The following is a 17,861-nucleotide window of genomic DNA, read 5'->3' on the forward strand; positions in this document are numbered from 1 at the left end:
TGCTGCCTCTCATTTCTAGGTACCCGGGTTTGATCTTGACCTTGGGTACTGTCTGTGTACAGTTGGCACATTCTCCCCCATCCCAAAGACATGCCGGTAGGTTAATTGGCTACTGTAAATTTTCCCTTGGTGTATGTAAGTGACAAAAGAGTCAAAGTGAAGTTAATGGCGATGTGAGAGAGAACAAGTTGAAGGGATGCAAGGGATGAGGAGAGCGGGAAAGGGGTTGCTCTGCTGTAAGCTGGCATGGACCTGATGGACCACATGACCACCACCTATCATGATAAGCAAGCAAGCAGCAGTTATAGACTAGTTAAGGTCTTCCCTTAATTATTTCTTTGGCAAAATGTTCATTTTCTTTCATGTTATTTTGTTTCATGCCACATTTAACCCAGTGCTTTTGTTGTTCTGGGTTTTTTTTCACCACTATCAGGCCAATGACCTGTGCAATCAGCAGACAAATGGGATTGGTCTTCATTAGTCTCATGACTGCATTCAGCCTTCTGAAATCAAACTGTAAACTCTGTATGGTTGATTGTCGCAGTTTTATTGATTTTAAAACTTTTTCCACATAGTTTTTTTTGCTTTTTATCTGTTTATCACCAAAATAAAATCAATCCCTAATAATAATCCAATGGGGAAAACACCAAACTATAGAAGGCAAGTTATAGAAATGCCGATTTAAGGAGGAAGATGGGAAAATAGTAAATCTTGAAAATTATCATTCAGTAAAAGAGCATTTAGTTAATGGAAGAAGAATAAAGCAACTAGTGAAAAGTAACTGCAAGGATGAGGAGATGATGGCAAACCTTTTAGGGGATGAAAACCAAAAAGAGCAATTGTAGGTAGAAACCATGCTCCTGCCCCACTTTACAACCTTCAGTTACGTTAACTGAAATAGAGTTAAGGCAAGCATCCTCTGCTGATTTTATATTATGTGGATTTTCAAGTATTTGATGGAAGCTCAGACCTGTCTAATGGATAGTGATGTGTGCAGGGGATGGGGTTGAGAGAAGGAGGAGGAGGCATGGTGTGGTATTGTGTATTGGTGTTCAGTAGTGTTGAGAGTGTGCAGGGTCATTGTATGAATGCCATGTATGTGCGGGAGTTGCTTGTAGTCACGTGTATATGGCATGTTATTGCATTTTTAAAGTTGTTGCATTTCATGCATCTAATCTTAAAACATACATGCTCTTTTGTGTACCTGTTTCATTCTAACCTATTAACACGGTTGGATTTGTACAGTAACCCTCACCCACACGTTCTTCCTCTCCCATGGAGTACTCTCACAGTATCAAGTACACCCCTTTTCAAAGCTTTGTAATTTTTGAACAGACAGCAAGAGAGGATAAATACCCAGCGTGAGGAAATTGAGCGACAGAGGAAGCTACTAGCAAAACGAAAGCCAGCAGCCATGTGTCAAATGCCACCTACAAATAATGAACAGAAACAGAGGAAAAACAAAGCAAATGGAGCAGAAAATGAAACGTGAGTCAGGTTGCAAGCAAACTGATTTTTAAAATGACTTTTCAGCTGTGCAGTCAGTCGATCCCAGGCTTCTGTATTTTTATTGACTTCTATTAATATTAGCATCGCTCCATTTGCCTTTTTATATTCATTCATTGGATGTGACCATCATTGGCATGGCCAGCATTTGTTGCCCATCCCGAATTTGCCCCCCCCCCCCCCCCCGAACTGAGTAGCCCAGTAAGCCATTTCAGAGGGCAGTAGTTGACCATGTCGATGAATCCGGAGTGGCATTTATGTTGGAACAGGTAAGGATGCAATATATAAAAAAGGATATTTGTGAAGCAGTTGGATTTCTTTTACAATAGCCTAATAATTCCATGTTCACTGTTATTGATACAGTCTTTTGATTCCAGATTTGTTTAATTACTTGAATTCAAATTCCCCTGCTGTTATAATGCGATTCAAACTTGTGTCAGAATTAGTAGACCAGTGCTTTGATTACTACTACAGTCTGCTGTCATGGTTACTCCACCCACAACATACAGTGCTCTAGCTACATTCAGAGTCTGAACTCTATCCTGACACTTCCGTGAATAAGCCAGACTATGAGGATCCGTGTTGAATGCAGTAAGTTCTAGTAAGCAGGCAGCAGCCTCTAGAGAATATTAACTATATATTCCATCCACTGTTGATGCCTTGGGACATTGTTGGTTTAGAAGTTTTGTTTTATAAATTTTATTGATGCATGGCATTGCACCCAAAATTTTATGGCATGAAAGAATAATTGAAAGTAGCACATTCCCTAAAGGAGGACAGCTTAACTTTATGACATGTCAAATGCAAGATCTAGAGTACAATACCACTGATAAAAGCTGGTGCAGTGCAGATAGACACCAACTTTTGTCAGTGCCATTGTATTCTAGGTCTTGCATTTGACATGTCATAAAGTTAAGCTGTCTTCCTTCAGGGAATGTGCTACTTTAAAACTGACGTTTGGTCCCACTTGCTGTCGTGTTACCTGATCAAGATTTAGACAGTGAGCAAGGTTTTCTGTTAATATATTTACTTAAATCAAATGGTTTTCAATTTAGTTGATGGCTCAGGAAATCTTCCTCCTTTTCCTCCCTCCTCCCTCGCACTTATCAAATCGATGCCGACTGCATTGATGTACCAAACATCTCTGGTGCTTTGTTGTTGGTATTGTGTTGACAGTACACGTGCAGGTTTAAATTTACTGTTTTGATTTTTGGGGAGGGTTTTTATGCATTTGGAAGATAAAGGCATTGTTGCCAATGGCAGCATTTATCGCCCATCTCAAATAGCTCTTGATGGGCAATAGTGAGCTGTGCTTTTGGGCCACTGCAATCCTTCTAGTGAAGATATTCCCTTAGTTGTATAGGATAAGGAATTCCCAGGTTTAGTCCCAATGATAATGAATGAGTAGCAATATATTTCCAAGTCTGGTTGCTATGTGACTTGTCGGGGAACTTGCTGGTGGTGATCTGGCTTTGTACCTGCTGCCCTCCTTCTAAATGGTTGGGGTTGTGAGTTGGGAGGTTCTGTGGAACTACCTCTGTCAAATAACTGCAGTGTATTTTTGATGATTAGCATCACAGCCACGTTGTGCCAATGATAGCAGGGGGATTTTTGTGGGTTTTGTTTGGATTCTAGTTAAGCAGACTGCCTTATCGTGAATGGTGTCAAACTTGAGTGTTGTTGAAACTGCATCCAGGCAATTGCAGGGTATTCCATTACCTGACTGATGAAAAGGCTTTGAGGAGTCGGCCTCTGGGTCTCCGGCTGCAGGAGACCCAGAGGCTGGGCCTACTCTCGCAGTTGCATATTTTGTGGCTGGTGTGACAACAGGATTGTTATTGAAGATCCACCTGGCTCACCAATGTCCTTCAGAGAGGAAATCCTCCACCGTCACTGAGGTGTCTCCAGACCTACCAATGTGTCTGTCTCCTATGTGCAGCCTCTGTTCAGGGGCAGTCAGGGATTTATATTAAATGCTGGCATTACCCATCCTGTGAACAAATGCATTCAATATTTGCCTTGGTTAGACCCTCCACCCCTGGGGGTATTGATGGTAGAGAGGGGCATGTACTAAGTTGGATTAAAAAAATAATTAGATAGCAAAGAGGATTCTGGTTTTACTAATTTGGCACTCTCGTGTTTCTATGTCTGGAGACACAGTATGCTCGTATCTTGTTGTCTGAACCTGTAACATGCAGAAATAAATCTTAAGAGCAGTAACTTACATTGGAGCATTAATTCATAGCATCTCTGAGGTATTTTCCTCACTGAAACAATTGGGCTTTCTTTCCTTGAGGAAGAGGAACAAAAGTAACAACATATTTAAGTATTTGTGAAATAAAATGATTTTGCCCTGAAATTCCTACAGCTTAGATGGAAAGAAATGATGGTGCATTATGATAGAGCCCTATCCCTCTTTTAATGTTGTATAGCACAGAAATGGGCCTTTCGGTGCAGCTCATCCATGTCAACTGTGATACTTAATCCCATTTGCCTGCATTAGGCCCATATCCCTTTACTCCTTTTCTATCCAAGTACCTGTTCAAATGCCTCTTAAATGTTGTAACTGTATTTGCCTCCACCGCTTCCTCCTCCAGCTCATTCCATGTACTCTCCACCCTCAGTGTGAAAAACCTGCCCCTCAGCTCCCATTTAAATTTCTCACTTTAAACCTGTGCCATCTACTTCTAGACTCCCCCAACCTAGGACAAAGAATCTATGTACCCTATCTATGCCTCTCTATGAGATCACCCCTCAGCCTCCTACGTTCCAGTGAAAAAACTCAGCCTATCCAATTTCTCCTTATAAGTAAAGCACTCCATTCTAGGCCACATCCTGGTGAATCTCTTCTGCACTCTCTCTATTGTTACCACATCCTTCCTGTAGTGTGGCGACCAGAATTGTACCTGATACTCCAAGTACAACCTGACCAGTGTTTTGTACAGCTAATCCAATTTCTCCTTATAAGTAAAGCACTCCATTCTAGGCCACATCCTGGTGAATCTCTTCTGCACTCTCTCTATTGCTACCACATCCTTCCTGTAGTGTGGCGACCAGAATTGTACCTGATACTCCAAGTACAACCTGACCAGTGTTTTGTACAGCTACAACATGACCTTCCAACTCATGTACTCAGTGCCTCGGATTATGAAGCCAAGGATACCAGATGCTGCCTTCAATACCTTATCCACCTGTATCACCATTTTCAGGGAGCTATAAACTTGCGCCCCAAGGTCCCTCTGTATATCAATGCTTCTGAGCTCCCTGCCATTTACTCTGTATGTCTTGTTAGTGGTTAACTGCCTACATATTGCCAACACTATTTGCCCTACCTCTGCTCCTTGAGCTTCTAATCGCCCCCTCCCCACAACCACACCCCCACAACCCCCCCCCCCCCCCCCCGCCTGCTCCTGCTCTTCACAATGGACTCATGGCTCCTAGCATAGATTTCCCCAAAATTGGTAATAGAATTCAAAAGCTACAATAATTATTTCAAAGTTTGAATTGTTAGTTTTGATGCTTCTACCTATTCTCAGTTGACTTCAATTGAAAACTTTGTTCTTTCTAAATGTACCCGTGCAATTAATTTAGAAAAATTATACACCTTTTGTTTTTTTTCTAGTAATGCCTAAGAAAGGGTATTTGCCTCATCAAAAATAACCACATTTTCTAACTTGGACTTTGCTTGCACTTGTGGTTATTATCTATGTCAAAGAAGTACAGAAATCGTAGATTTAAATAAAACTGTATTCATTTGGGAAAATAGACGTGTGTGGAATTAGTTTGATTCATTTTTAAAATGATAAATGTGTTCCTATGTAATTTTATTATTGGGATTAAGCTGTCTTTTTCTGTTTGCAATAACTGCTGTCTGAGCAACTCCTGCATGCTTTACTTGAGCTCTTCCATCTGCTAGTTTATTTTTAATGGATCTTTGAGCAAGTTGCAATGCGCATCACTGAACCTGTGAAGGTCGTGAAATGGATTCCTCTGAATGTTTTTAAACCTTAAGCTAGAAGGCGAATTAAGCATTCAATTCAAGACACTCAAGGTTGTGCCCTAATCACTGATGCATAGTTAATCTTAGCACAAATGTGATCATCTGTTTGCTTTTTTTCTGCAGGTTAACTTTAGCAGAATATCATGAACAAGAAGAAATCTTCAAACTAAGATTAGGACATTTAAAAAAGGTTTGTTTAGTCATCGTCCTGTGCCGGAGGTTCATGATGTCTCAAACCAGGATACATAAGGGAATTTCTGCTTGCAAGTTGGATTCAGACAGTTATTTGTGGAGAGACAAACAAGGTTAATGTCTCGGGTCAATGACCTTTCGTCGTTAACACTGTTTCAGTCTCCACAGATGCTGCCTGACTGAGTATTTCCAGCATTTTCTGTTTTATTTTGGATTTCCAGCAACTGCAGTATTTTGCTTTTCAACCAGTTTGTGTTCTTATAGAGAATTATAATCCTTCACTCTCTTTCTATACTAAAGATGCAAACCCTTACCAGAGCATAGATTTATTCCCACTGACAGTACCTCCGGCACCTGAGCCTCAATGATGATTGTAATAGGCATAAGTCCTGTCCACTATGCACATTTTCCAAAGCACCTGAGAACTGCAGCACTGCTAATAGAGCTTGAGAGCTAATGTTGACGTTGGAGGGGAGGGGCGATAGGGGACTACACAGATCTGTTTGGCTCAGTGCTGTGTTTCATCTTAAGCTTAAAATGGGTGACAGCCAGCCTTTGTGGTCTGAGACAGGCTTGTTGGGCAGGTTGATCTTCCCTGCCCGACAGTTTAATGTTTGTGTATAAACAAGCCATTTACTATGTTACTGCAGGCAGAGTATTTTTAACGACACATTAATTAGAAGGAATAGGCTATGTTACCCTTCAGTCGGCTCCCCTATTCAGTAATATCAACTAAGCCTCTGAATCATTTTTCCGTTCTATCCCCAAGGTCCTTGATTCTCTTGCTGCCCTAAAGTTTATTCATCTGTCTTGAATATACACATTAATAGAACATTAAAAAAAATTCTTTGCAACTGTTATTCTGAAGGATACCTAATAGTCACCCATTAAAATCTTCAATTATGTCTGATTCAGTTGTCTTTGAGTGATTAGCAGTCATTGATTTGTAAAATGTATCTGGCTGTATCTTGCATTTAAAGAAAAGAATCTACAATCTCGTTCAAATTATTAGTAAATTTTAAACTGCAATGATTTCAATACTATCTTACTCTTGTTGGGGACTACAGTTGCCTTAAATACTGGCTCCTTTGCCTTAAGTTCAGTTTTCATTGTTCAAAAGGCAATGAGTTGTTTGCTTAAACTGCATTTGCCGTTTATTGAATTTTTCCTTTCTGCAGGAAGAGGCCGAGATACAGGCAGAGCTAGAGCGATTAGAAAGAGTACGCAATTTACACATTAGGGAACTTAAGAGGATACATAATGAAGATAATTCACAGTAAGTTACCAGTATTTCCCTGGCTTTATATGTATGTCTTTCTGTAAAGTACAACTTTACTTGATACAAGTTGTGAGAAATGAACTGATTAGGTTGACAAGAGTTTTGTATCTCCGTATTGAAGTTTTTAAAATTTGAGTGAAATTTCTGTTTAAACTATATCGTGTTTTTTTTTACTCCAAACATACAAAAATACCTCCCACCTTAAGTTCCTTCTCTTTAAGTGTAAAGCATCAAAATGCCATCCATGCCCCTCAAAACTTGTCAGTTGTGAGGAATTGGCCATGTGGGAACATCCACCCTAATGCGGTGTGAAGATTTTAAGGGTTACAGTTGGCTGCTGAGAAATCAGTGCATAATCTCAACAGATAATAATGTGTCCTCTCCATGAATGAAGTGTGTAATTAGAGATTCATAGAAACATTTACTGCACAGTCAAATCCCATGCTAGCCGTGTGAATGTGAAGAGATCATAGCTAATTGGTGGTGGATCATGGAGCAACACACAAAGCTAGAGGAACTCAATTGGGTCATGCAGCATCTGTGGAGGGAAATGGACAGTCAACATTTTGGATTGAGACCCTTAAGTAGGACTGGAAAGAGGGGAGATAGTCAGGGGTGGGGTGGGGGGAAGGGGTAGTGCAAGAGCTGGCAGGTGATCATGGCCAGCATATTTGCTTTTGTTAGGAGTTCTGTCTAAATGACCTTAAACCCAGGAAGCTCGGCACAGTAGCTGTTAGTGTAACGCTATTACAGCACCAATGACCCGGTTCAATTCCCGCCGCTGTCTGTAAGGAGTTTGTATGTTCTCCCCGTGTCTGCGTGGATTTCCTCCGGGTGCTCCGGTTTCCTCCCACATTCCAAAGACGTACGGGTTAGGAGCTGTGGGCGTGCTATGTTGGCGCCGGATGAGTGGCGACACTTGCGGGCTGCCCGCAGCACATTCTCCATAATGCAAAAAGACGCATTTCACTGTGTGTTTCGATGTACATGTGACGAATAAATATCTTAATATCTTCTGAGAATTTGATGCTTGATGCCAGTGTAATTTGGGTATAACCATGATATCCTATTGGTTAACCAAAGATCAAAGTTCATGTTAACTCCAGATTACCAAGCCAGCGGCCATTTGAACCTTGCTGAATGCATATTTATTTAGCATGTCACAAGAAAATATTTGTTCATATGACTTCACCTTCAAATATCTTTAAGATAAATGTCTGAAAATGTTCTCTTGCAGATTTAAAGACCACCCCACGTTAAATGACAGATATTTGCTGCTACATCTTTTGGGAAGAGGAGGTTTTAGTGAAGTGTATAAGGTATGTGCTTCCAGTAAATAAAGTATGAGAAAATTGGTACAGCAAGATTTCACTAAAAAAAATGCACAAAATGTGGAATATTGTTTGGGAGGGAGGAGGGAAGAAATGCTTTCAATTTCAAACAACTGCACAACACGTGTTGAATTCTTTAAATGGGCATGTCAGATTGGAGGCAGACTTCTGCTGTAGACTTACTCAACTATAGACTTGACTCAAACACATTTCACAAGTCCTTTTAGCCAGCAGAGAGGAAACTTGCATCCTTTCATTCTGGGCTGGAATTTTTGTATATTTATCATTTTTATTTTATCTGTTTTGCCACAATTTTAACTTTTACAACCAGTTTCCTCTTTTCATAAATAGCTGAGTGTTGGTTTCATTTTGAAAACAGGTTTGTAGCGCGTTGGAGTGCAAAACCTGTTATCACTGCCCCAGTACCACTGATTTTGCTTTAAGTAGTGAGATGAGACTCTTGATATCGATGGAATTTGTTTTTTTTTAAATTAAGCTTGCAATCTAGCAAGCTATCCTAGTCATAATAGCCATGCTCCATAACAAGAAATATAAAATGTGTAGCTTTACATTAACATCTCTCTATTAGATAGAGGAGTATTGAATGAATTTTATTCTGCATCACTGGTGGTCAAGCAAGAGCTAAGTTGGTGGAATTTTTTAGTTTTTGGGATGTTAAGAGGGGTTAATTTTCAGTCATTTAAATCTATTTTAAAGAAAAAGTAGAAGCAAGTAATTGGGGATAGAAATCAGTTTTCTGATCCTTTTAAACTACACTTAGAACAGATGCCTCCACTCAAAGCTCTCATGGCCTGACCTGTAGTGTCTGTACACTAGATGGGTTTAAGGTACTGCTAGATGCACCAGAGATATAGGAAGAGGGCACTTGATCCAGGTTGCTTACAAACACATTTAAGACTGAGTACAAGATGATCAGTCTAAGAACCAAGAGCCAAGCCCTAATAAGTTCTTGCATAGGTACGTGTATTGACTATGTAGTGAGAATTTTAAAGTGCCTTATGCACTGCATGAAGATGCTTGCTATTAGTTGTTGATGTCATTTATTCAAGTTTTTCCAGTTTAAAAATGGGAAAAAAACCTCTGCTTTAAACCTTTTTCAATAGGCATTCGATTTGCAAGAACAGAGATACGTAGCAGTGAAAATACATCAGTTAAATAAAACCTGGAGGGAGGAAAAGAAAGAGAATTACCACAAGTAAGTACAAGGTTTCTGCCTGAGTATACGTCAGAATTCTGATGGTATCCAAACTTCATCAAATGTAAAACAGCATTGGTATTTCTAATAATACTTTGCCAAGGGCTGTAGTGTATGAGCTTATTTGATGGCGTGTTTGCTGATCCCAGAGATGTGGTTGGTAGTTTAACTGCCCACTGTAGATTCCACCTAGAGTATAATTGAGTAGTCGAATCTAAGGGGAGTTAATGGGAGTGTGGGAAGAATAAAATGGGATTAGTGTAAATGGGTGCTTGATGGGCATGTGGACTTGGTCGGCTGAAGGGCCTGTTTCTGTGTTCTGTCTCTCTGATATTTCTAAAATGGAGTAATGGGATCTCCCCAGTTCCCCTTGTGTGGCGAGCTTGTTGTACTGGAAATCTGTTGTGCTGGAAGTTGTTCACAAAAATAAGACCCTTTTCCAACATAGCTCCAGAAAGCTTCCACAAGCAGCAATGCGACGCAAACAGGTCATCTGTTTTAGAATATTGGCTGAGTGATTCTGAGTACGTTGAGGAGAGCCATCACTACAATAAATCATTCACATCCATGAGCAGGCAGATGGGCTGTTGGTTTCATCTCTCATCTGAAAGCCATTTCTGATTGTACAGCAGTGTCGGTATTCCAGTACTGCACTGGATTATCTCTGATTATGTGCATAAGTTTCTGGAGTGGGACCTGAAACCCACAATCTTTTCACTCTGGCATGAATGTTGCTATTGAGCAACTGAAGAAGGGAATAAAAATGACAAGGCACGCCCCACTAAAAGTTATAGATTGTATGGTTTTGATTGTAGTCCTTTCACTTGCTGTGTATTTACAGCCAAAGATGCTTGAAAGGGTAACTTTTTGGCTCTAAATCCAATAAGAGACCTTTGAAAAACATTATGGTTCATTATACAAAAACCCTTCAATAAAAAAGTTTAGTTGATTCCTTGTTGCTACCTCAGGGTGCCCGAATTGTATTATAACCAGTTACAATTTTAAGTAATTTGTGTTGATTCCATGGAATTGCTTGGTGACAGACTCTCTTTGCTCTCTTCCCACTTTCATAATTAAAAGAGAGCGTGAGAGTTAGACTTTCAGATGTAGAATACTTTTCACAATCTCAGGGTGTTCCAAAGTCAACGAATCACTTTTTTTTAAGGATACCCGCTGTTGTACTTGCTTTCAATATTTATTGGAAATGTGCTCCTTTTTCAAAAATAAATTACAAGATTACATTATGCTGCTTGGAAAGAAATTCAGGCTTTTGACATTCTGAATGCATTGGTTTATTCTCAGTCAAAGTGGGAGCTGATTTTTGGTACAGGCAACCCCCGCATTAGGGTTGTTTGGTAACGGGAATTCACCCCTGCAGAATTCACAAATCGCTATGCTAAAATTTGAGATATGGACTAAAATTCGTGCTCACGGAAATTGTGATTTTAAAAAGTGATTTTTTTTCCCCAACTCTGGTTCCTTGATGCATGTGCAGGTGACACAGCGTTGCGTTACGGAAAATTGTGATATGGAACATTTTCTAGGAACGCAACCCCTCCCCCATAACACGAGGGTTACGTGTGATCGACTAGTGGTTTCTAGAAAATGAGTGTATCTTAACAAATTTAAACATCTTGGCATGTGTCTGCTGCATTGTGATGTACTTTACAGTTTAATTTCTACAACATAGCTGTATTCCCCCAGGCCCAGACAATTAAATTCAAAGCTGTTTTGTTTTACGAGCTGGCAGCTTCTAAAGGATGGAATAATTGCTCAAGCATACTTTCTGAGCTGTTGCTTGAGCAAAAAATGTCTATATTTTTACTTACAAAGGTTTGTAATGTCTTCGATTCTGCATTGGTTTACAACTCACAAAAAAGTTTTTTGGTTCAGAGCTAAGAGGCACATTAAGTCCTTGAATTATTACCAATTACCAGCGGTTAACCTATCATGAACAGCTAAAGAAATTAGATCCATGTGCTTTGGAGTTTCGAAGAACGAGGGGTAATCTTTCTAGAGTCGTAGACCTATACAGCAGGGAAACCAAGCCATTTGGCCCATATCTTTCTAAACCCTTCCTATCCATGTACCTGTCCAAATGCCTTTTTAACTGTCATTGTACCCGCCTCTACAGCTTCCTCTGGCAGCTGTTTCTATATAGGTGCCACCCTCTATATGCAAAAAGTTGCCCCTTGGATCCCCTTTAAATCTTTACCCTCTCACTGTAAGCCAATGGGCTTTAGTTCTGGACTCCCCAACCCTTATGAAAACACTGTGGCTATTGAAACATACGAGATCCTGAGGGGTCTTGACAAGGTGAATGTAGAGATGTTTCCACCAGTGGGATAATCTCAAATAGGTGGACATAAGTACAAGAATAAGGAGCAGTCATTTAAAACTGAGGTGTGTAAGAACTTCTCACAGAAAGTGGTGAATTTTATGAATCTTCTGCCCTCACAGGTTGTGGAGATTAGATCATTGGGGGTATTTGAAGAAGTAGATAAATTTTTGAAAGATCAGGGAATTGAGGGCAGTGAGGAACTGGCACAGAAGAGGGGCTGGGGCAGATGTTGAATGATGGGGCAGTCTTGAGGACTGAGTGGCCTACTATTTTCTTGTCTAGTTCTTTGTTTGACAAGTAGTGGGTTGGGGAAAATTTCATTTAAATGTGCATTTAAATCACCACACAAATTTGCAAAAACTCAGCCAATCTGAGGAAGGGTCCCTGACCCAAAGCGTTGACTGGTTTCTCTTTCCACAGATGCTGCCTGACTGGCTGAGTTCTTCCAGCATTTCTGTTTTGTTTCAGATTCCAGCAACTGCATTTTTAATTGTTTTCTGTGCAGTGAATTCTGGTGTGTGGACAGATAGAGCCTTATTAAAGCCTTATTACATACAGCTGGTGATTAGAGCAATACTTAGAGGATCATATTGATTATTTTCTTGTTTTGCTACCCATATATTCCCCTCTCCCTCTAAACTCCACCCCTGGGAAAATATAACCTTGATTATATATACGAATATTACCAACATGTTCACATTTCCAACTATCCAGTCTCTGGTCTAATATCCATCATTATTTCCAAGCTAACAGTCTGCTAAACCACACCCTCTCCTTTGATGCCTTGATTATATTCCCATCTTCCCTGCTGCCCTGGTTCTGAAAGCAACCTTTACCCAGTTCAACCTTAATGCTAGTTCTAACCCATGTTATGTCTTGTTCTTTAAAAGCCCTGTGTTCATGAGACCTGCTTCCTGTTCTCTTGCTCCTAATTTAACCAAGGTTTTGACCAGCCTGTTTCCCTACGTGAGCCACCATTTTAGTTGGTGCCGCTGATGGTTCCCTTTCCTCTGTTATTGTATTCTCCATTTTTTTCAAAAGCCCAAAGTCTGGTTACCATTTTGGTCTGTAATGGACCCCACTGTTTGTTATGCTCTTTTCTTATCACATATTCATAAAACAATTATGGGTTTTCCTTGCCTACCAATAATTTTACATACACCTTCTTTGCCTTCTCAGTTCCTTTTATAACCACCTTTCAACATAAGCTGTCATAAGCTTCCGACCCTGTGTGTTCCTTAATAACCAAGATGATCTAGATTGGGAATGCTCCCTTTTGAAAGATCTTTAGACCAAACAACCACTTCTCTTCCTTCAACACTTCTCATGGTTCTGACACTGATTTACCTTCATGTAACTGGTTACAATGCACTTTTGCTCGATTGCACTGCAACCTAGTAAAATTGGCTGTAGACGATGTAGAACTTTTGGTACTGGTCTGTCAATGTCCTTTGCATAAATTTGCTGAATCTAACCAAACTATGGTCACTGCTTTCAAATTGCTGTCCGGCAGCCACGCTTTCGACTCGCTCATGCTCATTCTTTCAATCTTTTGGTGTCAGCTTCTTGTTGGGTTTGTTGTATAATAATGAACTGAGTTCTCTTGAATATATTTTAAGAACACCTTTCAAACCTTTTACACTGTCACAGTCACCATTAACGTTTATGTAACTGAAATCATCTACAATTATGGCCTTGTTATTTTTGGATCTCAGAACTTTAGTTGCAAGTTGTTCAATCTCCCTGTGGTAGTTAGTGGTTCTGTAATATGTATTATGGTCCATCCACGGTTTTTATCTAGACCCGGAACAGAAGATTTTGTTACTAAGGAATGTTTTCTGTGGTCATTTATAATTATTTCCACCCCACTCTTTCTGCGCTCCTCTACCCCTTCTCAACTGTTCTATTACACAAGGGATCATGATTAAGGAGAGTTCCTTTATCTTGCATGCGATAATATAATCATCATAACCACATTCAAGCACACAATCTGAAAATAGTGCAAAAAAACTGAGAATAAATTCCACCACTATGCACATATTGGTGGTAATTTGTCCCCTCACACTTAATGTTTTTTTCAGAGAAAGTTGACTCTTTGAACTGCCCTGAAATTAGCTTTTTTGAACAATCATTTGTAAGCTGTTTGGACAATAATCTGTAAACTGTTTGAAAAGAAACCCATCTCCATTTGTGTATTCTAGAATTATTGTAGGGATTCTTGCACAAGATTTCTCAAGCCAGGTCAAAAGGACACACTGCACATTCATTGGTCTAAATACCACAGCTGTTCACATCTGGAGAGCCTATGGAAGCCAACTCTCATCATGTAGTACATCCTTCAATGAATGTTTCTCATAGATGTGCATGTTCCATTTGTTTGGAAAGTTTTGTCGAATAGGTTCATGTGTGCTAACAGTTATATTAACTTTTATTTTCCAGAAAACAATTTTATACCACTTAAAATTTAAGCAACTCAGCCATTGCAATTATTTTGGTAAATCTAAGCAATGTTAAACCTGTACAATTTGCATTATTTTACCATCCATCTAAGATTTCTCATTTTTTTTTGGTTACATTTTGGGTTTGTCAGTGCAGCTTATGGAAGGATGAAATCATGGAGTTTACTTCCTGTTTCTTGATGCATAAAATATCTTAACAATGCAGTTCTGAAAAGGTTAATGGCCATATTATTGGATTGGTTAGATTTTACTACAATAGTCTGAGCAGGTTGCACATTGTCTAATGTTGCTGATTTTGTTTGCAGACATGCCTGCAGAGAGTATAGGATTCACAAGGAGTTGGATCACCCCAGGATAGTCCGACTCTACGATTATTTCTCATTAGATACAGACTCGTAAGTTTCTGTCTTCATTTGTACTGCGTCTTTGTAGAGCTGAAATTGGTAAGGTGTTGCCTTTGGTTAATGTTGTCTTTACCCCTTCCACTGAGGCAATAGCCATGTCAAATTTGTGCAATGTTATGCTTTCTATTTAAAACAAAAAGACATGAATAATTCCCCTGTTGGGTCATCCTGTTGGCATGATTTACTGACAGTGTTCAAGAATGGTCTCATTTTGTACTTCTGAATGCAATGAGTTCTCTGGCCTATGCACACTACAGTATATGAGAGAGGGAAATGTGCGTCCTGTAGCGGTTAGTGTTACTACCTCAGCTTCAGCCCAGGCTTGATCTTGACCTCGCGTGTTGAACCTTCTCTCCATGCTCACAAGAGTTTCCTCTGGATGCTCTGGTTACCTTCCACATCCCAAAGATGTGCTAGTAGGTAAATGGCAACGGTAAATTATTCCTCAGTGTGTGTCAATAGAATCAAAGGGGGGGCGGGGGGGGGGAGGCGGTTGATAGGCATGTGAGAGAGAGAAAGGAATGGGACCAATGGGATTGGTCTTTTGGAGGTCGGCATGAACCCAATTGGCTGATTGATGGCTTCCTGCATCATTTGTAAGCATAAGAAATTAAAAATGTGTCGATACAAGTACAAATGCATCAAGCAGAATTGTAATAGAAATATCATTCCCCCTATTGAAAGTTTTTGAACAAATTACTCTTGCCAAGACGATCTGATCCAACAGATATTTTCATGATATAGTTACTGGCGTTTCAGCTGCCTTGAGCTCAGACTATTTTATTTACGTGCAGTGAGGTATACACATGGGTTAAAAGCATTCCTTAACCTAAATAATGCTTACCTAAGATGTGATTAACTTGCTGGCTCCTTTAATGGATCTTTAAACAAAGCTTACTGTTGGGGAATCTGTTGGAAGGAATAGATCCGACAGCAGATTGATTCCAGCATCTGCAGTCTCTTGTGACTCCATTGAATATTCCAAATTAGTTTAGAATTCCATAATGTTTAACACACTTCATTATTCAGAAAAATGTATGACCCTTGATAAGAGCATGTGAAAAATATTGTGCTGACACCATTTTTTAAACAGCTGTGAAATCTTCATTGCCTTGGTAACTCTCACAGATACAGGAGGACAAATTGCCTTACTTATTTGTCAAAGTTTAAGCAATCTGCTTTAAGGTTCCTTGTTGAATTGACAGAAGTTGCAGAGTTAGTTGCACTTCAGAAGTGCCAGATTATATTAAGTATTCCCTGAAAAGGGGGCTGAGGAAGCCATCCAGATGTAGAGTGAGTACAAAGCAATTTTTGTTGAACCAGCTTCTGCTTAATAGCAATGGGGCAGTTTAATTTGTATGAAAAAATTTCCATAGCTCCTCCAGCAACATGACTTTTCAGCCTTGATAGATATGCCTTCCCAATCTTGCTGAGGTTTGCAATGTTTCTCACTCCCTAGAGATATTTCAAAGATCACCAAGCCAGGCATTGATTACTCATTTCAGTTGAGAAGCAAAGCTTGTGTGAGGAGAGAGAAAACTGGTTGAGGATGACTATATCGTAATTCCATAGCTGTACTGTTTGCTTGAATGTTTAAGTCGCGCACTATCCAGACCGTCAAATGTTTAATGAATCCAACCGTGGGACACAATCTATTGCTTGTCATAATATCTCTAGCTGATCACAGTGGGCAATGAGCAATTTGATAAATGTGTTATCCTGGTGGATAAGGTCAGATTTACAGGTATGGGAAAAGATGGAAAATTTGTTGTGACTGCCCATGCCAAGTAATGCATTTTGTCTTCTATACATAGTGAGATCCAGCTGATTCCAAATGGAAAAAGCAGACAGTTATTTTCAGTGTGTTTAAAAAGAAAGATTTGTGTTGAAGTAATATACTGATCTTATTCCTCAGGTTTTGTACTGTGTTAGAGTACTGTGAAGGCAACGACCTAGATTTCTATCTAAAACAGCACAAGTTAATGTCTGAAAAGGAAGGCCGCTCCATCATCATGCAGGTAGTCAACGCTCTGAAATATCTGAATGAGATCAAACCCCCCATCATCCACTATGACCTCAAGCCAGGTGTGTATTTCTGCTGAAGGTTAATATTGGTAATTGGCATCAAAGTAGTGTATGACTGGGGCATTAGCTTCATAACTGTTTAGTCTAAACACTTTTAAGTTAATTTGTTCCATTTAAATGGCAATATTGCAGCAATTTGTGTAATTATTGTAAAAGGTTCCTAATGTTTGAATAAAATCATTTCTATTGAGCTCTTTGGAAATAAGTGTTGGAAAAAGTTAATATAATTTTTACAAAGATTGTTTTCTATAATTAATCTTTATTTAGATTCCCTGCTGATACAATTTCAAAAATAAGCCCGAGTTGTACTTGCCAGATGCTGCATTTCCAATCTGTTTTATCCATATTTTGTACCCCTTGATTTCCAGTGCAAATGACTATAAAAGTTAGATGAAGACTTCAAATGGAACAGTTTCATCCTGGTGTTGTAGTCATTCCAAGACTCAGGGAAAGACTAGTGTTATGTACCAGCAACAATAGAAACACACTGGGTCATGTATAAGTGTTAGAAACTATTTCATTAATAACTACTTATGATAATAAGAAAGAAAAGTAAAAATGTTAGATATTAAACATTAACCCCAAAACTAAACTTGAAGTGTGTGTGTGTGGCAAATTCCCAAACTCCAAGTCCAGGAATAGTTCACTTCAGCAAGTCATAAGGTGAAATGTGAGCAAAGGCTTTTGCAAAACCACCATTGACTGAAGACAAAATGTAGAGAGAATATAGAGAGAAATTACAAAATCCAAATGTTCCATGATGGAACTCAAACGACACCTCAATCACTGATGATCTCCATTGCTTTGTTCCGAAGTATCTGCCACCCCAAAAGGCATTCAAGATGTGGCCACCCACACAACTACCTGTTTCCCTATACAGGTTAACGACAAAGTGGACTCCACTTGTTTGCTCCAAAAATCCATACATGGATTGTAGTGACACACACAGCTGTTGTTCTTCATCCACTGTTACGGAGACCAGCAGTCAGTCAGTCAGTCAGTCAGTCTCTCTCTCTCTCTCTCTCTCTCTCTCTCTCTCTCTCTCTCT

At 39.5% G+C, this 17,861-nt stretch overlaps 1 protein-coding gene across 8 annotated transcripts in view; it reads left to right on the forward strand.

The window, feature by feature from the left end:
• tlk2 (tousled-like kinase 2) overlaps nt 1–17,861 on the forward strand; it is a 136,436-nt gene that overhangs the window by 87,252 nt on the left and 31,323 nt on the right. For all 8 annotated transcript variants that reach the window (XM_052038450.1, XM_052038448.1, XM_052038447.1 and 5 more), the window contains 7 exons: nt 1,336–1,488; nt 5,630–5,696; nt 6,877–6,974; nt 8,215–8,296; nt 9,433–9,524; nt 14,630–14,719; nt 16,644–16,813. In XM_052038450.1, the coding sequence (XP_051894410.1) occupies nt 1,336–1,488; nt 5,630–5,696; nt 6,877–6,974; nt 8,215–8,296; nt 9,433–9,524; nt 14,630–14,719; nt 16,644–16,813 (752 nt within the window). The remainder of the gene's footprint in view (nt 1–1,335; nt 1,489–5,629; nt 5,697–6,876; nt 6,975–8,214; nt 8,297–9,432; nt 9,525–14,629; nt 14,720–16,643; nt 16,814–17,861) is intronic.

The sequence above is a fragment of the Pristis pectinata genome, chromosome 25 (assembly GCF_009764475.1).
Source record: "Pristis pectinata isolate sPriPec2 chromosome 25, sPriPec2.1.pri, whole genome shotgun sequence".
Taxonomy (NCBI): Eukaryota; Metazoa; Chordata; class Chondrichthyes; order Rhinopristiformes; family Pristidae; genus Pristis; species Pristis pectinata.